Source organism: Macaca thibetana, chromosome 12 (assembly GCF_024542745.1).
Source record: "Macaca thibetana thibetana isolate TM-01 chromosome 12, ASM2454274v1, whole genome shotgun sequence".
NCBI lineage: Eukaryota > Metazoa > Chordata > Mammalia > Primates > Cercopithecidae > Macaca > Macaca thibetana.
The window spans coordinates 35,521,164-35,542,107 of record NC_065589.1 but is presented as its reverse complement, the minus strand read 5'-3'; the positions used below and the strand labels follow the sequence as shown (position 1 = coordinate 35,542,107).

The 20,944-nt window shown below is 41.6% G+C and overlaps 1 protein-coding gene across 2 annotated transcripts in view; it reads right to left on the bottom strand.

The window, feature by feature from the left end:
* Positions 1–20,944, bottom strand: part of KLF7 (KLF transcription factor 7) — a 92,900-nt gene that overhangs the window by 7,210 nt on the left and 64,746 nt on the right. For both annotated transcript variants that reach the window (XM_050752246.1, XM_050752247.1), the window contains one exon: positions 7,190–7,313. In XM_050752246.1, coding sequence (XP_050608203.1) covers positions 7,190–7,313 — 124 coding nt within the window. The remainder of the gene's footprint in view (positions 1–7,189; positions 7,314–20,944) is intronic.

Below are 20,944 nucleotides of genomic sequence, written 5' to 3'. Positions count from 1 at the left end.
TGCATCACTCCTTAGGAAATGATTTCCCTTACTTTAAACAGACAGTGCACATGCATTGAGGAAATAGGGCCATGTGTTGGGAAGGTAAGTTTAAGGGGCAGAATGCTTGGGTTTAAATCCCATCTCTTCCAATAGCTGTGGGACTCTGAGCACATTAACCTCTCTGTACTTTAATTCCTCCTCAGTAGAGTGGGGATAATTACAGCCTTTATCTCATAGGTGGGTTGTGAGGATTAAATGAGATGATCCATGCAAGGTACTTAGAATACCGCCTGGCACATTGTAGGATCTCAGTGCATGTTAACTGTTAGGATCATAATTGTGATTATTAAAGAAGAAAAGAATGGGAAAGTGCTTTTGAAACCCATGTCATGCCTGCATACTGTAAATATAATAAAGAATAATTAGTCTGTATCATCAAAGGGTAGAACTCTAAAATTTCAACACCCAGATTTCAATCCTAAGCTTTACAATGAAAGCCTAGAAATACTGCTTGTGATACTACTTATAGGCTTATCAGACACTCTATATTCAAGTCACAAAGAAAAAAAAAAGAATGAAGAAGGGTGCTCACAGTTACTGAGTATGTTACAATATGTAGGCACTGAGCTAAGGGTTTTCCCAATATCACACCATCCTCGCCAATCCTCCATTCCTCCATCTCCATCGTAGGTATTCTCACCCTTTGTGTGTGTGTGTGTTGGTGGTGGAAGGGAGGGAGGTGAAGGAAACTGAGGTTAAGGTGTTTCTTGGAACCTAAGGCCCATAATTGAGTGTCTTCTTCATGTCAGAGTGGATCCAGTGGTCATCTTCTTTCCTCCTTCCTCTAACACCGGCTAGTTGATATTCTCTTGGGTAGAAACCCTTCTGCATTCTCATTTGTGTGAGGCTGAAGTTGTGGCCACAGTATCCTCTTAAGCAACAGTCATGTGACCTGTAAAGGTCAATGAGAACCAGCCCTGGGACAACTGCTGAAATTATTGGAAGAGAGAAGCTCTCTTTCCACTGGGATCCTGGAGTGACTGGGGTCTATACTGCCATTGTGGGAAAGAGTTGGCTTGAGAATGAAGTCAACAGAGAAAAAACGGATCTGGGGGATAGAAAGAGTCCTGATGATAATATCAGAGAAGCTGGATCCAACGAAGCCTAAAGACAAATCTAATTCTGCTCTTCTCAGTTACCTGAGCTCATAAATACCCTTGGAGGCTCACTGCAGTCTAAGTCAGGTTTCTGTATGTTTTAACGAACAGTATGGGTGTTTCCAAATCCCCGTAGGCTTCAATCTCAGGTTCTGAATGAAATCTCAGTGAAGTCAGCCTACATGACAGCAGTCATTCTGAACTCTGAGTGTGTGCTTTCCCCCTGGATCGTTCGCCTAAACTAGCTGCTTTCTTACCTATGAGAAAGTTCCCAGGCTCCCTGAAGCCTGAGACACCCCTACAGTCCAAAACTCCTGTCAGAATGTTAGCAAGCTACACTGTTCAGGTTAGCAGGGTTTCCTGTTCAGGGCAGGATTTCCCTATGTTTGTTCATTCTTAAAACAAACAAAAAATATCCACCCTTTCCCTTGACCGCAACATTCTCCACACCCCCTGTTTGTGTCCATTCCTTAAATAGGTACATGTGTAGGATAGAACTCCAAGGGAATGAGGTGAAATGGGACAAGGGAAAAACGAAAACCACATAAAAATGGGAAAAGTACAACAAAAAACAGTCTAATCCAGTAACATGCTGCCTAATAACAATTCCAATTATACCCACGTACTTCCAGCCCTGACTTTGTATGAGGAAGGTATTTAGATAATCCCTTAGAGATGCCTCTAAAGGGGGTTTGGTTTGCTATAAAAGAGTGTCACTAAGTTTTCTTTAAAAACTAGTACTCTGTGTCACTGGTACACAGAAAAATCAATACAGCCTGCAGGGAATTTAGCATCTAACTGGCATAATTCTGTCTTGTCCCGAGGGTACAACTCAGTATTGCCCACTGTCTGTTCTCTTTCCCTCCCTCCCTCTCTTCCTCCCTGCCTTCCTTCTTCCTTCTTTTTCTCTCTTTTCCTCCTTCTTTCATCCCAACAACCTGGAGAAAGAAGATCCAAGTTGGGACATTGTGTTTCTAGATATTTCTTTTTTAAATGTAACATCCTTATAAGATCCCTATAAAGAAGGTACCATTCTTATTCCCACTACCAGATGAAATATTCATCAGAAAGAGGATTTGAACACAGGTAGTCTGACGCCAGAGCCCACACTCTCAGTCACATCTGCTTAACTACACTGAGAGGAAGAGAGGACTGGGCTGTCAGTTTAAGGAGCTTCTGGTAGGCAGACTAATGCTCCCTCCAAAATGTCTACACCTCATGCCCAGACACTGGGACTATGTGTGGTTACATGATAAAGAATTAAAGCTGTGGACGGAATTAATTTATGAATCAGCTGACATTAAATAGGGAGATTATTCTAGACTGTCTGGGTGGGCTCAATGCTGTCACAAGGGTTCTTAAAAGTGGGAGAAGGAATTGAAAGAGAGAACCAGAGAGATGTTAGCACGAGAAGGACTCAATAGCTTTAATGATGGAGGAATGGCATCATGAGCCAAGGAATGTGGGCAGCTTCTAGAAGTTGGAAAAGGAAAGGAAATGGATACTCCCCTAGAGCCTCCAGAAAAAAAATGCAGCTCTACCAAAATCTTTAGTTTAGCCCGGTGAGACCTTTGTTGGACTTCTAACCTAGAAGTTTCTAACCTACAGAAATATAAGATCATAAACTTGAAAAGTAAATAAACCTGATACTAAATTTGTGGCAAGTGGTCAAGGCAGCAACTAGAAAATTAATCCTGAGGTTAAGTTGGTCAGGCCTGAGGAGGACGTACCTGTGAGAAGCAACAACACAGACACCCAGAAGCCTGCCTGTCCAAGAGAAACGCAGGGATTTGAGACGGTAAGGAGTGAAGAGAGGGCCTGGCAGTGGGACACCCTTTTCCTTTCCTCTCTATATCCTGGGAACGCTCGGGAAATTAGTATTCTTAACACAGAGCTTTATTTGAAAGAACCATTCAGTAACGTATGTGCTCAGCTTTGTTCCTGCCTTTACCAATTACTGGGTATTTCGCAGTATATGTATAAACATCTCCCTTTATCCTTCAAATTCAGGGAAAAAAAAGTGGAAAAAAGAAAACCAAATCTTTAACATGGTAGGAAACGTAACTGCACCCCTACTGAATCAAATGAGCATCATTATTTGTTCAAATTCCCAAAAAATGTATGATGCTTAGGATTAGACCAGGTCCCTTACTATTGAGGTTTTTATTTAAATTCAATACCCCAGTAAGGTACGTAGTCATGATTAATTTATACTTATTAATTTATACTTACTGAATTCCACAAAAGATAAACTTGGCATGTAGAAGTGCAGAATCAAATAGTTTTAAGGGTAATATATCCCTAGAGAATATTCATAACTTTACAGCAGCCAAGTAACCTTAAATAAGAAGGTCCTTAATGATTGAAATTTGTGCATCATGGAGAACTAGTCAACCCCACAGTCACTTTTCTTGTTTATGAAGAAGGCACACTAGGCCGGGTGTGGTGGCTCGCATCTGTAATCCTAGCACTTTGGGAGGCCGAGATGGGTGGATCACCTGAGGTCAGGAGTTCAAGACCAGCCTGACCAACATGGCAAAACTCTGTCTCTACTAAAAATACAAAATGAGCCAGGCGTGCTGGCGGGTACCTGTAATCCCAGCTTTTCAGGAGGCTGAGGCAGGAGAATTGCTTGAACCCTGGAGGCAGAGGCTGCAGTGAGCCGAGATCGCACCACTGCACTCCAGCCTAGGTGACAAAGCAAGAATCTGTCTCAAATTAAAAAAAAAAAGAAAAAGAAAAAAGGCAAACTAAAGTCACACAGGGATTAAGTCAACAGCAGTCTCCTAGGTGACCAAGGGGCTAAGGTATGGGCTGGTATTTCTTACCACTTATAAGTGGGCTGACATAAAGATCAAAATGCACCCTCTAAACTGCCCAAGATCTGGAATGTACTACGCTAGTAGCGTTCTCCCTGGATTATAACTGCACTGAGTCAGTCGATAGAATGAGGGCCTGCATGTTACCACTGATGGAAACTGAGCCCTGTTTATCACCATCGGCAGCCTCCAACTCTATGGGCTGAAAAACCACTTATCCCCCTAGCCACTGGTCACTCAGGGGGGCTGCACTGTCTAGTCAGATGGTGAAGAAATGACACTACTGCTGTGCTTTCTTTCCTAACCCAAACCTGAAGCCAGAAGTCACAAAACCCAGTGTCTGTAAGGCCGGGTAGACAAAGTAAGTGTCGTGGGTCAACTGTAAGAAACACTGTGCTCTTGGGCTACCTGCTTCCACTTCCAATGAGGCATGGATACAAAGAAGTATAGCTCTTCTTGTAAGAAGAAACAACAGAAAGTGGGACAATACTTGGCAATCGATGGCTTGCCTTTGAGTTGTGGAGCCACAGGGAGTGGTTTGAACAGTGGAAAAATAGTCATCACATGGCTATGGCAAATGGGTAATGACTGCTCTTCAGCTCCAGCCAATTACAGCCACATGGGAATGTGAGCCCACTGTGGCCAGATCTGATTTTTCCAGACAAAGCAAGAAATACAAACTTTTTTGTGTGACATTTCACGATTTTAAATGTTGGCCAAAAAAAAAAAAAAAAAAAAAAAACCACCAAACCAAAAACGTCATGAATTTTTAAAACTACCCTATAGGCAAAATAAAAGCATACGTTAGATTTGGTACATGCTTAAGGAAAGGAAGTCTAAACCCTATTTAGCTTCTAAATAGGGCAGTGTGATTGTTCAAATTTTAAGAGATAAGAGGCGGTGCACTCATATATACTGCGGTACCAATAGGATGCCATGTCCTGCCAAGGGCTACAGATGCCCTCTGTTTCTGAAGGTAAACATCTTCTAAGGAATGCCAACTCCCGGTCACTCCAGGCTTTCCTTTCATCTGCTTTGGGACCACTCCAATTCCCCATGTCGTCTCCCAGACCTGGCTATTCTTAGCACAGTCACCGCAATTGAAACGCCAAGGTGCTGCCTGTCATGAGACACTAATGAGAATACAAACTCTCATTTCTGATGTTGTCAAAAATGCACTATTGGCCTGTGTCACAGGACGCTGATCTACTCAATCTCCCACAAACACCATGTCGCAGAATTTGTACCATCTGCTCAGCAAATTTCTAGCTCCAGAAACTGTAGTGATTTTGATGAAGAAAACAAAGCAAAAGACTAACGAAATCACCCAACTCTGACATCTCTTTCAATGAAATAACCAATCGATTTGGAATATTTCTCCACGTAAATCATACAAAAGACCGGATTAAATCCAAATATATCAGTTGCTAAAAGGTTGTAAATGTCTCAATAAGTCAGTTGATTTGAAGAGTGGAATACTAACTTTGGCAATTTCTCCGTAAGAACTCTTTGTCCACATCCAAGAATTATGGCAACCCATAATGCTCACAATCTCCAAGTAACAGCCTCCACACCCTTCAGAGCTGGGCGACTTGTGTGTACATGCTACCATCACACTCCGACCACTCACACTCTGACCACTCACAAAGCATTCATCTTGGTCCCAGTTGATAGAACAGAACACTCTCCTTCAAAAGACTATGGACAGATAGTCACCATCTGCAGGGCTTCTTTATTAGCCAGAGTGAGAGACGCACAAAGCAGAGAAACTTGAGATGGAAATAGAAGGAAGATGGGGAAAAGGAGAAACTCTGCTGGAGCATACTGTGTAGAAGACAGCTGCTGATTCATGTAAATACAGGAGGACTTCTAGGTAATGGACGGAAATGAAACAATGACTTGTATTCTTGGGTAGCAGAACAGAGTTCCAAGGGAATGGGAGACAATAACTGCATGAAGTACACTTCCTCAGCCCTGGGGTGGGAGGTTATCTCTGGGCTCCAGGAGGCATAGGGTCTTTATTTAGTACTTAGAGAATGAAGATAAGAGGAAAATAGCTTCCCAGGAAGAAGGAAAAAAAAAAAAAAAAAGGAAGAAAAACATAACTGCTCCTTTATAAGCATCCTAAGGGAGCACTAAGCCAGCGTGACCAGTCTGGACACCCCTTCCCTATTCACCAAACAAACACTACTACAGAGGAAGGCCTGGTGAGGGGGGAGGTGTGGGACACAGGGACTGGGGGAGGCAGGATGCAAAGGCGATCGCATTTCCTCCCAAGAAAAGCCAGGCCCCTGCTGCCATCCTGCAAGCTGGGGAACCCTGAGGCTTTCAGGGGCTTTTATCGTATTAGAAGCATTTTTCTCATCATAACGGAGACCTTTAGTATTGCATTAAAAAGATGGTTAATTTTCTTAAGCTTCCTTTTAAACACAGAAATAGGATTAGAAGGATAACACGCTCAGATGCAAGCCCATTATTTGATTATGTCTAAACCTAATCCTGCCTTCACCTTGGCCTGCAGAGTCTCCATTTTGGGGTTTATTGGTTGATAATGCCAGGGCTGTCAGATACTATTACTTGGGTAGTATCTGTTGCTACGCGCGCTTTCTTCTACTATCAAATGCAGAAGGCTTAAAATTGAATTACAGGAGAAGTTCTCAAAGCCTCGTCATTTTTTGAACCCTTGTACCTATTTTCAAGGAAGAAAGAATGATCTGGGCCGCAAAGAATGGGAACTCTCTTCAGTACAATTCGTTTCCAATAATGGTTCAGAGAAAAGTCTTACAGCGATAGGAACCCTAACCTTCCTTCCATTAAACAAGCTTTCTACTCTTTCTTATTACTATAGATGAGGGAAAGTGGTATTGAGGTTGATACAAAGATCAGAAGTCCCTACAGGTGACCATTCTCTGTCTCACTACTTTTCATATTATACTGAAGTTATCTGTCACATCTTGTTGATACCCAGTGACTAACACCATTTCCGGCTTAAAGCTAGTGTTCAGTAAATGCTTGTGTAACTGAACTAAGAATTCACACCACCTCTTGATTGCATGCAAGAGGGCACCCCCTATTCTCACTGGTCCTCCCATGGAGAAGTAAAAGGCATTACCAGGTCCAAATGTCTGTGAGTCAGACCTGTGATAACTCCAAGCACATGGGTGCAGCTCATCCTCCAACCCACTTCCCCATTGTCCCCTCCCTAGCCCATCAGCTTCTACTTCTCTTTACCTGTCGCAGTGGTTGCATTTGAAGGGCTTTGCACCTGTGTGTTTCCTGTAGTGCCTTGTGAGCTCATCGCTTCGTGCAAAACGCCACTCGCATCCCTCCCATGAGCACTTGTAAGGCTTCTCACCTGCAAGCAGAGATGGAAGGACCATGGTCAGCAGCAGGAACAAAAGGGATTACACCCAACCAGCCTGTGCTGCCTGCTGGTCAGGCTTGGGAAAGGGCTGTTTAAATCATTCCTGAAAGACTAGATTTCCTAACACAGTATACCACAGTTTTTTGGTTTTTCTGTTTTTCTCCCAAGTCTCCTGGTGTTTTGTTTTTTGTTTTCTTTGTTGTTAACCTTCAAAAGTGGTTTCACCAGATTCTCAAATCTGGAGCTGTCATTTCAGTTCCCAGAGTCAGAGCATTTCCTTTGACTGGTGAAGGATCAATTTTTATTTATTTTCTATTCCCCGGAGCACTTTCACCCCCACAGTCCAGGCAGAAAGGAAATGTGCTATTTTCATCTGAACCACAAATGCTTCTAATTCTATTTTTCTCCAGAACCTACAGTCATTTGCCATTTCAGGCTTTTTAGTCTTCTCCCTCCCCTTCCCTCCTACCACAAGCTGCAGCCAGGTAGCTGACTGACAAAGCAAACAGCTTAAGTCTCCCAGAGCCACTGTTCCTTCCAGTAAATGTGATGGATGGACAATGAGGAGAAAGGTCTACAATTTGCGAGTAAAACAAAAATCACTTGACAATCCCTGGCATTTATGGAAAATACTATCACAAAAGTCTGAGTTAGGAAACTCATAGCTTAACAACTGCAGAGTGTTCTTATTAGAAAATAATATATATTATTGTAAAATATTTTAAAAATCAATTTGGAGAGCAAGGTTTTAGCCACGGGGAAGCTGCTTATAAGCATGAAATTCAAACACTTGTGCTCAAGTGACCTTTTCACACAGTAAATACAGATGGAAGGATATGTAAGAGAAAGTACATGACTTTGCCTTAGACCTTTTTTTAACTCATCACGTCTGTCACCAAACATGACAAATATTTACCCTTCCAACTGTATGGTGGACTGGTTCTAATTAAAAAGAAAAATGATCTTTGGAAACCTGTGAAATCATGAAGCTGAGTTACTGAGCCCTGTCACTGAGAGGCAGGTTAGTACATGGTTAACAGCTTTGAAGCCAAACTTCCTAGGCTCAGCTTCTAGTCCTATCCTTAATTGTCTGACCTTGGCCAGGTTAATAAACCTCTGTGTGTCTCTGTTTTCTTAGAGATAATAATAATAGGTACCTCAAAGGGTTTAGAGAAGATAAATCAACACACATGCATATTATATATTAATTAGAACATCATCTGGCATATGTAAGAGTCATATAACTAATAAACATGAAGAACTGCCAAACTCAAAATTTCAGGATACCTTAGGTGCCAAAGTACTATGGCGTCCCATTATTTCCACAGTTTTAAAGGCTAAATCTTTACTAGGCAGCCCTGAAGGAGACATTACCCAGGTACTATACTTGACCTACTTTCTTCTTTCCACCTTTCCCCTTCCCTTTAAACCCGACTACAAAGCATTCACAATTCTTTATTTGTATCACCTAGAATCAAACCAAACATGCTTGAAAATTTTATTTCATTAAATTGGTGCCCTAGTGAGCCACTGCTCTGTCAGACCCACAGAGAAGAGGAACGAGAAACACAGGCATTTCTTTTAAAGGGAACCAAGAGGACATGAAGGAGGGCTGGAGGCACAGGAGGAAACCCATTCAGTTTCGGAAACCAGGAAAAAAAGAGGACGAATCACTGAGCCGTGTTAAAAGTTCACCTTCTGGCTCCTATAAGCCGAAAGTTTAGAAAAGATGTGCTAGCTGAAGAAAGGGTAGCCAAGTGGAGGTGCCACATAAACTTTGGAATCAGCATACTTGGGATCTTGCTGCGTTCGTTCCAGACTCTAGAACTCAGTATATTTGTCTGTTAAACGAGGGTGAGCTTATTAATAAACCCATGTTTATAGCGAGGTTTCAATCAGTTGTGTGTAAGAAACGTTTGTTCAGCCTTGCACGCAGTCAGTACTCAGTTCCTGTCTCAACTCCCTTTCCTCCGCCTGTGTTCACAGAGGTTACTAGGAAGACAAGCCTGAAACTGCTGTCAATAAAGGCCTTCAGAGCTCATGGCTCCAGAAAGCCAAGTCTAGAGACATTCTGGGTACCTGAAATACTAGAAACAGAGAGTCTTTTAAGTATTTTCTCATTATATTGGTGGAGAATGAATCCAAAACAGGGAGTGTTCTTTAGGACTGCTCTGAATGAGCAGGACACAGCAGGGGAAGTACGAGGTCCCCGTACCCTGCAGGAGAGACATGTCAGCATCGTGCATTTAACCACTAGGCTCTGTTATCTCAAGGGGAAATCTGGCACAAACCAAAAAAGGAGAATGAGGCATCTAAGACTTCAGAAATTCAAAGTGCCCTCCGCCCATGAAGGCCTTCAAATGTAATTAAAATTGGAGGTTCCTGGAACCTTGGGGACCAAATACACCCCAAATGCAATGAGGCACCTAGGAAATTCCATGAAATTCTACAGCAACAACCAGAGACATCTAGTCCCCAGAATCAATCCCATAATCGAACTGACTTGTCTATCACAGGCAACCACATTCTGAAGGGCACAGGAAGGGCAGATAAAATGAAGAAGACTGAAGTGGATGTCTTTGGGCATTTTTTCCCATTTCAGCCGTTTGCTTTTCCCCTTGCTGAATTCCTTTCACTAGTTTCCTTTCGACAAATAATATCAAGGATGTAATTATTTTCCAGAAAATGATTAGACTCTTAGTTACTTCCCAGTACAAACCAACTCTCCAACCCAGGAGCTATTTCAGCATCCTCGTGGCTGTGTCCACTATTGAGAAACTGCAGATAGCTTGACTTAGCTCTGAATCTTATCACCTGACATTGTTTCCTGCTTGCGGCAAACACTACTCAGAATAATACTGAGGACAGGCTCCTTTGTGCCCTGATATTTTAGCCATGTTACTATTAGAGTGATTTATCAAGCTATTTTTCCACCATCTGGCTAGTTTACTGACAAGTTGCCATTCCTGCAAATACTAATAAAAAATTTTAAAATAATCAAGAACGCCCAATGAAGGAGCAGTGCCTGAAGGCAGAACTCAGAAATCAGAGAGGCAGAAAAAATACAAAGAATTGGGAATATGACTTTATATTTAGGGCACAGGAATTGTGGAGTTAGACTGGCCTTGTTTCCAGGTTCTATACCCACCTCTACAAACCAATTCCTACTGGAAAGGCAGGTCAGGGAAATTCTTCTGTTAATATTTTCAGCATGGCCAAGACTGCATCTCCCTGAACACCAACAGCCACAGCTTGATCTTGGGGGATGGACATACCTCTAGCCATGATACATTTGTTTTCATCCTTAAAAGCCTACCTGAAGATTTCTGCTCATTTCATCAAAGGCTGAATTTCTTTCTTTACAAAAAGAAAAAAGGAAGGCTTTGTGAGAGAGAGGAAAAGTGCACGTCAGTGGTACTGGAGCAGGTTTCATGCAAGATCAGCTCTTCTATTTTACTCTCCCTTCTTTCCTTCCTCCACTCCAGATACTTCTCCTGGGTATAAAACAGAAACTGTCATGGCCTTGCACAACACTATGCTGGATCACACTTGGAATGAGGCACACTGTTCAGCTCACTGCACCTCTAGAGTGAACAAAAATGCCCAAGAGTGGTCTATGTGAGACAGACAGATGGAAGAGAGACTTAAAAACCCAGGACTCCAGTACAGGAAGGGCATGTGAGTAAAGGCGAAGACACCTCCCACAGCTCACAATGCTGGAGGCAGAGGACACCCTCAGGACCTCCTAAATGTCAGGGTGAATATCAAGAACCACTTTCCCTGTCGGGCAAAAACCCTAGGATGCAACATCCCTAGGATACTTGTTTCCCTGGGGGAGTACATGCCACCTCAGAGGTGAGAGTAAGTCTCATCAGGTAAAAACAGACTTATAGCCAGATGAGGGCTTGTAAGGGGAGGTACGGGTGCTTGAGAAACAGGACTGACATTTAGAGAGGTTAAATCATGTCAAGAACTTGCGTTCTCCCACAAAATTCATCTGAAATGAAATGCGGTCTAAACCAGTGTGGTATTTTGTTAGTTTCTTACAGGGTCACTCTCCCTATATTGTGATCATCAGAATTGACTGATCAAAAAACACTGCCATAAATACTTTTTGAGCATGCATCTATGATATATGTAGGCTTAGTCATGAATCATACAGATGTACTAATATCCTATTAGGATATTATAAAATATGTATTCAATAGACCAATTAAAAATGAGAATAAATCAAATATAAATAGAAGTCATACATATTTCTTCTTGCCTTCAAAAAGACTGTGTTGCACAACCCTACTTTTGGCCACTGCCCTGTACGAGAAATAAAAATAGCTTTGCTCTCAGCCCCACCATCTCACTGGTCTTAGGGCTTCCATTCATGGCTCCTACAGTCTATTCAACTTATAGCAGTCAAAGCAATCCTTTGAAAATGTAAATCAGAGCATGAGTGACTCTTACAGGGGGCCTTAGTCTATATATTTCCATATAAATGGTTTCTTTGACATCCACTGGATTTTATGCATTTAAAAACATTATTCTGCAAAGGGTTCCACAGGTTTTGCCAGACTGCCAAAGACATTCACCCAAAAAAGGTTAAGATGAAATTAAAGTGTAAATGTTTCAATGGCTTTCTATCGTTCTCAGAAAAAAAGTCAAAAGCCAGGCAAGGCTATACAGTACAGCCTACATGATCAGGCTCCTGGCTACCTCTCCAATATCGATCTCCTACGCTCCCCTCCCCGATTCACCACATGCTGCCCTGCCTGCAGGCTCCCACCTTGAGGCCTTTGCACTGGCTCCTTGCTCTGCCTGGAACACTTGCTCCCTCACTTCATTCAGGTCTCTGCCTGAATGTCTCCTCCTCTTAGAGAACTTCCTTCGATATCCTCTGTAAAACAACAGATTCTGTCACTTTCTCCATAGCACTTAATTACTTTGAAACAAAATTGCATATTGAGTGTATTATAGTCTGTTTCCCCCACCACAGCATAAGCTTCATGCAGACATCCATTTTGTTCACTGTGATACCAACAGCGCTAAAGCAGTGCTTGGCTCAATCCTATCCAATACATTAAGTGAATTTAACAAAGCATCCTGCTTTGCAACAAAAACCTGAGTACACCTAGAGGGGCAGAACAGCCTGTGTGATTTCCAATCCCTTACTTTCTAGGTATTCAATGGTTTAAGAGTGGAAATGTTTGCTTGGTTGCTTAAATCTGACATCCTTCTTTGACAAGGACTAAAATGTGGTAAGTTTTCCTTTACTATCAAATATCACTTCTACTTCTTCCCAATCTTCACCAGCCTGAAAGACGAGGATCCTGAAAACTTCCTATAACCTAATCTCACACATAGGAACCTAGTCTCCTGAGCAATATTCCCTCTGGGAAGCAAACGGAGTCATTTTATGAAACTCATTTGTAATGTTTATCTCTGAAGATGTATTTGAGACAGCATAAGTGATATGTCAAACGTACTGTGCTATAAATTTGCCTTTAAGATAGAGAGTATACCATAAAATATGAACACATGGCAGAATCTTGCACTCAAGGTTTAAAATCTATTGAAAATAGGCCGGGCGCGGTGGCTCAAGCCTGTAATCCCAGCACTTTGGGAGGCCGAGACGGGCGGATCATGAGGTCAGGAGATCGAGACCATCCTGGCTAACACGGTGAAACCCTGTCTCTACTAAAAAATACAAAAACTAGCCGGGCGAGGTGGCGGGTGCCTGTAGTCCCAGCTACTCGGGAGGCTGAGGCAGGAGAATGGTGTGAACCCAGGAGGTGGAGCTTGCAGTGAGCTGAGATCGCGCCACTGCACTCCAGCCTGGGTGGCAGAGCGAGACTCCGTCTCAAAAAAAAAAAAAAAAAAAAAAAAAATCTATTGAAAATAAACTCAGTAATACAAATTTTCTGCGTTCATTTCCTGATCTACAAAATTTCAAATTCTTAATCCAAGTTACAAAGAGATTAGGATTTTGACATGCCCAGATTTCTGTTAAGACTAATTTTACCCGTTTCCTTTTATTTATTTTTTAATGTGGTTCTAGACATTTAGGTATATCAAGGTCCTAATCTCTTGAGGACTTGGATTAAGAATTTGGAAACTCTGCAGATCAGGAAATGGAAAAGAAAACCGGAAAGGAGGAATACTTTGCAGCGGGTTTATATTGCTGCCTAGTACATCTAGAAGAAATCAGCGAAGACCCATCAATTGCTTTCACATCACACTCAGTTGCACTAGAGGATTTAAGCAAGCTGGAGAATAAAGACATTGTAGAGAAAGTGTCACTAAGCTTTCTTAGCACTGCAAACAGAGTAACCGGTAAACTTCACTCCATAGCTTGTCAATGTCTTCTCAAGTTGTAGCTTCTCAAGGTGTAGCTGCTGCAAGTAAAAAATACCCATGCTAAGTCAATTGGAAAATTGTCTCAGAGCCCCTCTTAGATTCCAGCTGGATCTTAAATATTTTTTTTCAAGGTTTTTTTGCGTATCTGATTGATGGAAAATAAAACAAGGGCTTTCTTTTCTAGAATTCCCAAAACATTTATAATAGCTACAACATAAAACAAAACGTACACTCATTGATGATCCATGTGGCTTTTTCATTCATCCATTACTTCCTTACCCAAAGGTCAGGTCCAAGTACCTGAGTTTACACAGTGAACCAGTCACTTTACAGAGCATGCAAACATTTGCCCTATTTGTTTTCTTTTTTTTTTTTTTTTTTTTTTTTGAGACGGAGTCTCGCTCTGTCGCCCAGCCCAGGCTGGAGTGCAGTGGCGCGATCTCGGCTCACTGCAAGCTCCGCCTCCCGGGTTCACGCCATTCTCCTGCCTCAGCCTCCCGAGTAGCTGGGACTACAGGCGCCCACAACCGCGCCCGGCCGGGTTTCACCGTGGTCTCGATCTCCTGACCTTGTGATCCGCCCGCCTCGGCCTCCCAAAGTGCTGGGATTACAGGCGTGAGCCACCGCGCCCGGCCAACCCTATTTGTTTTCATTCTTTTTTTTTTTTGAGACGGAGTCTCGCTCTGTCGCCCAGGCTGGAGTGCAGTGGCGCGATCTCGGCTCACTGCAAGCTCCGCCTCCCGGGTTCATGTCATTCTCCTGCCTCAGCCTCCCGAGTAGCTGGGACTAGAGGTGCCCGCCACCATGCCTGGCTAATTTTTTTGTATTTTTAGGAGAGACAGGGTTTCACGGTGTTAACCAGGATGGTCTGGATCTCCTGACCTCATGATCACCCGCCTCCGCATCCCAAAGTGCTGGGATTACAGGTGTGAGCCACCATGCCCGGCCTGTTTTTATTCTTGGAACAACTAAAAACCAGTAACTGGGCCTGGGTTAGGTTTACTCCTCACTATCTTAAAATGTTTATTCAAAAATTTGTAATCCAAAATTTAAACCATATCCTCAACGAGGTACAGCTCCTACTTCAGAAGACAGAGCGAGGTTAGAAAAGATTTTGACTGAATCCTGCAAATGTTGGCAAATATTGACAACAATTGTATTTGTGTCCAATATAGTAGCCACTAGCCACACACGGCAACAAGCGCTTGAAACGTTGCTGAGGTAACTAAAAAGCTGAACTTTTAATTTAACCTTAATTAAAATTAAGATTAAAAAATTGAAGCAGTGTAAAAATATTTCACACTGTTATTTTGGTAGAACTGCATTTAACTTTCACCACTGAAAATTTAGCATAAGACACCCTGGAAACATACAATACACACTGGATCTCAAAGAATTAGTATTAAAAAAGAATGTAAACTATTTCTCACTAATAACTCTTTAAATATTGATTTTCTGGGGAATGATTATATTTTAGATATATTAATTTAGGTAAAACATTAAAATTAATTTTACCTTTTATTTAATGTTTTAAAAAATGAGATTACTAGAAAATTTAAAGTTACGTATGTGGCTTGCATGTATTTCTATTTTGGACAGCACTGGTTTAAAATATATTTTCTATGTAGAAACCCCATCGACTCAAACTGAAAAGCTCATCCTTCCTGTATTCTTCTCCATGTCCAGCCCACAGCCTAGAATCCCAGTGTACCCATTTCTACACTCCAACCCATGGTAGAAGCACTCTCCCAGGCTCAAAATCTTAGAGTTATTTTTAACTGTGAGAAAGCTAGGGGAGGAAGGGCTCAGTAAACAAGTCCAAGTACTCCACCTTTGTGGAATCTCTCCTCTCCACCCCTGACTTTTATTCTTATTACTATCAACCTTGCTGTGTGTAAGACCCGGAATGCCTCACCAAATGCAACAGCAGCCCTTCTCTGTTTCGAGGGATCTCCTCCCTGGTGCTGCATCACGATCACCTGAGGCACTTATTAAAAATGCAGATTCCAAGTTCCCATCTCAGACGTTCTGTATCAGAATCTGTTTTTAGCATCTCTATGCATGGGTTCAGGAATCTGAAGAAGTGACATTTAAGCCAAGATATGAAGGAGAAGGAGTTAACCAGGTGCAGGGGGAAGAAAGCACTGCAGGTTTAAAAAGCAGCACGTACCAAGGCCCTGGGAGCAGAAGCAGCTTGGTGCTTTTAAGAAACAGTCATTAAACCAAAAGGCTCAAAGAAGCCTTCTCTGATCCCTACCCCACTCCCAAACTTAATAGAATGTTTGGAGTCTCTCTCGCTGGCTAGGATGTAAATTTTGTGAGGGCAGGAGCCGCCTTTGACTTGTTCTCCACTTTATCCACAGTGGCTAGCACAAACTTTATTCATAGTAGATGCTCAGATAACACTCTTATTTACATACAGGACCCATAAAAGTGCCATTAAGAAACACGAAATAATTTTTCTCTTTAAATTGTTCTCATCCCCTATATCCATCTCTCTTTCCATAAGCAGTCCTCCAGCACAGTGGTTTTCAAACTTATTAGAATTCCCTAAAGGGCTTGTTTTAAACACAGGTTAGTGAACCCCACCCTGAGAGGTTCCGATTCAGTAGGTCTGATTCCCGAGTGGAAGGCCCAAGAATCTGCTTTCTAACGAATTCCCAGATGACGCTGACGCTGCTGTTCCAGAGACCACACCTCAAGAACCACTGCTGTAGTGGGGAAATAAAAGGAACTCAGCATCAAAAATTAGATTATTCTAGTTCTGGCTCTGCCACATAATAGCAATGTGGCCTTGTAAAGGTATTTAATAACTTCTTTGGGGACTTATGGCTCTTAACTGTGTGGGGAAAGAATTAAAAAAAAACTGTCCCACTTCCCTATTGTCATGAAGATTCGATGGAACCCAGTTCCTGAAAGTGATGGGTCAGTTACAAAGTCCCAAATGAATAAAAAGTGTTATTAATGGTGTTTGTTATTAAAGTTGCTATTCATAGTGGCGATATCAACAGGGAGTTTACAGACACACAGGAAGCCAGTGAGAGATGTGGAAACAGAGAACTTGGTCACCTGTATGTCCAGGGCAAGGGCACAGGGTTTCTCTCTAAGACATAAACTGGAGTCCAACCTGCCTCGTGGAGCACAGCCATGGAAACACACAGGATTAAAGAAATCCTTCGCGGTCATGTGCCCTTTTTAACAACTGTTAACTTTTTCTAAAACGTTTCTTTCGAGACAAAGTGTTAGATTCTTGGTGAATTTGTTTGAAATGTTGGAGACTGTGTTGGTCATGAAAATTAGTTACCAACCCAGATGATGAAATAAATTCAGCTGTTGAAAATTAAAGAGCTTTTGCAATGTGTAATTTGTGATTCCAATACATGTGTTTTCAAATACTGTACTGTGTTTCCCATAAGCCAAGGAATGGCATAAAATTATTTTTTATTTAATTAAAAATGTATGCAGTATTCTAGTAGTTTCCAGTAGGCTGAGTGGCTGAGTGAGGTTTAGCCAACAAACGCCACTGCTCCCCACCACCCCAACACAAGGCAAAACAAAAACCCATAACTGTTTAGATATTACTATAATTTTCAAAAGACTGTAAACTCACCTAAGAATTTAGACCTCAACAACACTTATACCTGAAGCTGTATGTTTTCAAGTTTTGAAACAGGTAAGCATGATCATTTGGGGAAACTATATTCTATATTTATTTTTTTTTAAGCAACAAGTTTAATTTGCTTGCCTTTTTTTTCATTTTACTTTGTTTTTATTCTTTTTGTTTTTCAAGGTTAACTTCAAAAATTATTTTTATCAGCTTTTTTGGAGTTAAATCCAAATAAAACTTAATGTCATCTTGGAAATTTAAATATATTTTGGTGATTACCAGTTACAATAAAGTTAAAAGCTAGGTACATACTACATTTGAAGAAAAATGTATTAAAACATTCATCTTTCCCTTTCAAGGTGACAACTACACCATGTGAATTCATTTGAAACTCATTTGTAGAACATTTTTTTTCCATTTATCAGCAATGGTATTACTCTGTAAGTCAAGTTCTCACAATTCAATTTGATGTATTAAATAGAAATTTGATGATTAAAAAACGTGAATTTCAAACTCACCTTTGGTCAACCTTTGTTTTCTGCTTTCAAATGTAAAGATCATCATACTGCAAAGGACATATACAGGAACAGACTCTTACTACAATGACCAAGCTATTATTATTATTATTTTCCTTAGAGACAGTCTCACTCTGTTGTCCAGACTGGAGTGCAGGGGTGCAATCACAACTCACTGCAACTTTGAACTCCTGAGTTCAGCCTCCCAAAGTAGCCTCCCAAAGTAGCTGGGACTACAGGCTCTGGTGCCACCACACCTAGCTATTTTTTTTTTTTTTTTTTTGTAGAGACGATGACTCCCAATGCTGCACAGGCTGGTCTTGAACTCCTGGCCTGAAGTGATCCTCCCACCTCAGTCTCCCAAAGCACTAGGATTACGGGTATGAGCCACTGTGTCTGTTCCCAAACTATTAATTTTTGAATCACCTTAAAAGATTTTCAGAATGAAGAGAAAAAAATTCACTTTTACTCCAAACAACATGTTCGAAGCACAGGTAATATCAAGGCATCACTCTGAAAGTGATACCACTAAATCAGAAGTACACCCTGTAGAAGTAAATCAACATTGAAAAGGAAACTTCCCCTAAAAATCCAATCAATTCTAGAGGTTGGCAACTCAGGTGTACAACTCCTAGTGAGTATAGCCAAGGAATTCATTTTTCTTGCAAGCAGGGTGGTAGTAAGAAAGATAATCAGAGACCACACAGCTTTGAGGGAGGGTAGGCCTGCATGACACCCTAATGGGGAGGCTTTTGGGAAGCCTGAGGGCAGGTAAGGGGACTGTGTGTCTGTGAACCACAAAAAATGCAGGGACATGGAGGGCCAGGACAGGTGGGGAGGGAGACTACACTAGGCCTTATTAGATCAGGGACCCATGGTGGTCACCAATTGGTACGTATCACATTAGTTGACAATGCCTAATTTACTTTCCTGGATACACTAAATTTTTCTTTTTTGCTAACCAAAATTTTGGAAATACACACCTAAATCATTTATTATTTGGATATATATATTTCATACAGACAGATATGAAAAGAGAGATCAATGGTATTTAAAAAAACCATCAGAAAGGATAATCCAAAAACCGCCTAAGATCTGCTTTTAGAAGCTATAAAGTGGCTTCAGCATCCTAAATTTGTTTCAATTAAGCTAATGATAACGAAAATTGATATTCCTTGACTATATAAATGCAGATGGTAGAGAAGTAGCTTAAGTATATCAATAGTTCATATGGTAATTTTCTCTAAACTTAAAAAAATAAAGGCAATTTTATCAATCTTCAAGAAGCCCAAATGAGATCAGATGTGGTGGCTCACACCTGTAATCCCAGCACTTTGGGAGGCCAAAGCAGGCAGATCACCTGAGCCCAGGAGTTTGAGACCAGCAAAGGCAATGTGGTAGGTCCCTGTCTCTACAAAAAATTAAAAAATTAGCCGGGCATGGTGGTGCACGCCTGTAGTCCCAGCTACTTGGGAGACTGAGGTGAGACAATCACTTGAGCAGGGGAGGCCGAGGCTGCAGTAAGCAGTAAGCTGTGTTTGCACCACTGAACTCTAGCCTGGGTGACACAGCGAGACCCATGTCTCAAAAAAAAGAAAAGCCCAAATTAGATAATTTACATCCAGATCATGGAGAGAAGGGCCCTCCCTGGACCAGCTACCATTCATGTTGAATAGATATTAATCCAGTTTTCTAGAGCTTTTTAGAGGCAAATATCAAATCAGTGAAGATTTAAAACATCAATGTCCACATAATTATCTTCCAAGATAATCAAACATTTTTTTTTAGAGACTAAATTTCCCCATTAGCTAAAGCAACCCAAACATGTACCTTACTCAAATATAAAGTCTAAGAAAAGAGTAACCCCAAAAGAAAATTTTCATTTGTTTGTTATTTTGACACATGATAATCTAGGATAGATGCTCTTCACATACCACTGCCTATGTACTCAGGAAAAGATGTACACAAAGCCATGTCACTTATTTTTCTACCTTATCACCCATCATTTCTTACATAACCCTCTAGTGTCAAACATCCCTAGAGAGCCCCCATGCCCCAGCTCCTGTCCAAGCCTTTCTCACTTGCTGGGATGTCCTCTGCTCAGAATGTGCCTATTCTCCACATGTCACCCCATCCCCAAGGACTTCTCCTCCTCAGAAAACTATACCCTTATCTAAGTTTTCACTCTGTGGCCAGTTATTTACTATTTCCCATAGATATTTGTCTTTATGCCTTGATCCCTTGCCCTGCTTCTCCCCACCCACATTAAATGAAAAGTGCTTTTAAAACAAGGACACCTTATACCCCCAATGGAATAAATGCTGATTAAGCATCTAGTATATGTCCAGGCACTGGGCTAGATGCTTTCTCATTGGCCTCTTTGAAATCACTCACGAAGTCCAGCACAGGCTCAAACACACTGTAACATGCACTCAATACAATGTTTGCTAATTGAGACCATCGGACCATCAAAATCCAACAGCACGAAAAGCTTTGTTACCACCTTACCTTCCAGATTCATAAACCCTAACATGCATTATCTCCGAAACACTTCACTTCTGTCCATGGGTAAACAGGAAAAGTCAAATACTTGGACTTCTGGTCTAACTCACTGGCAGTGAAAGAAACAGTTTCTTCAGTGTGACAAGTTAGATTCAACCAGCATTAATTGTTGGTTCTAATATATGCCAACCAATGACACTGCTAGAGATTAAAGCTAAATGGAAAGGCTCTTCACGTTAGAGCAGCTCCCAGTTAGGAAAGCACCATGCATACATACAAGGAGACTCAATGTGTTTGACAGATGTGTGTAACATGGACACGTGAAACAGAAAATCCCTAAGACTTGGTAAGACTATTACGGCAGGTGTCCGAGAGACGATCAGCCTCCCTGAAACTTGAAGGACACCAGGGACAAGGGCACTAAGTATTTCCTGGAGAAGGAACAACATGCACAAAGGCCCAGAGATAAGAGATAGTGGTTTATCATCCTGAGGTCAAGATGTAAGTATGTGAGGAGGACCCTTAAGAATGGACTGAAGAGGTGGTAATGCCAAACCCTAAGGAGCCTTGATGACAAACTGTCCCCTCAAGAGACTGACTCCCTTGAGGCCAGACCCTCACATCTGTGCATAGTTGTGTCTTCGGAGCCT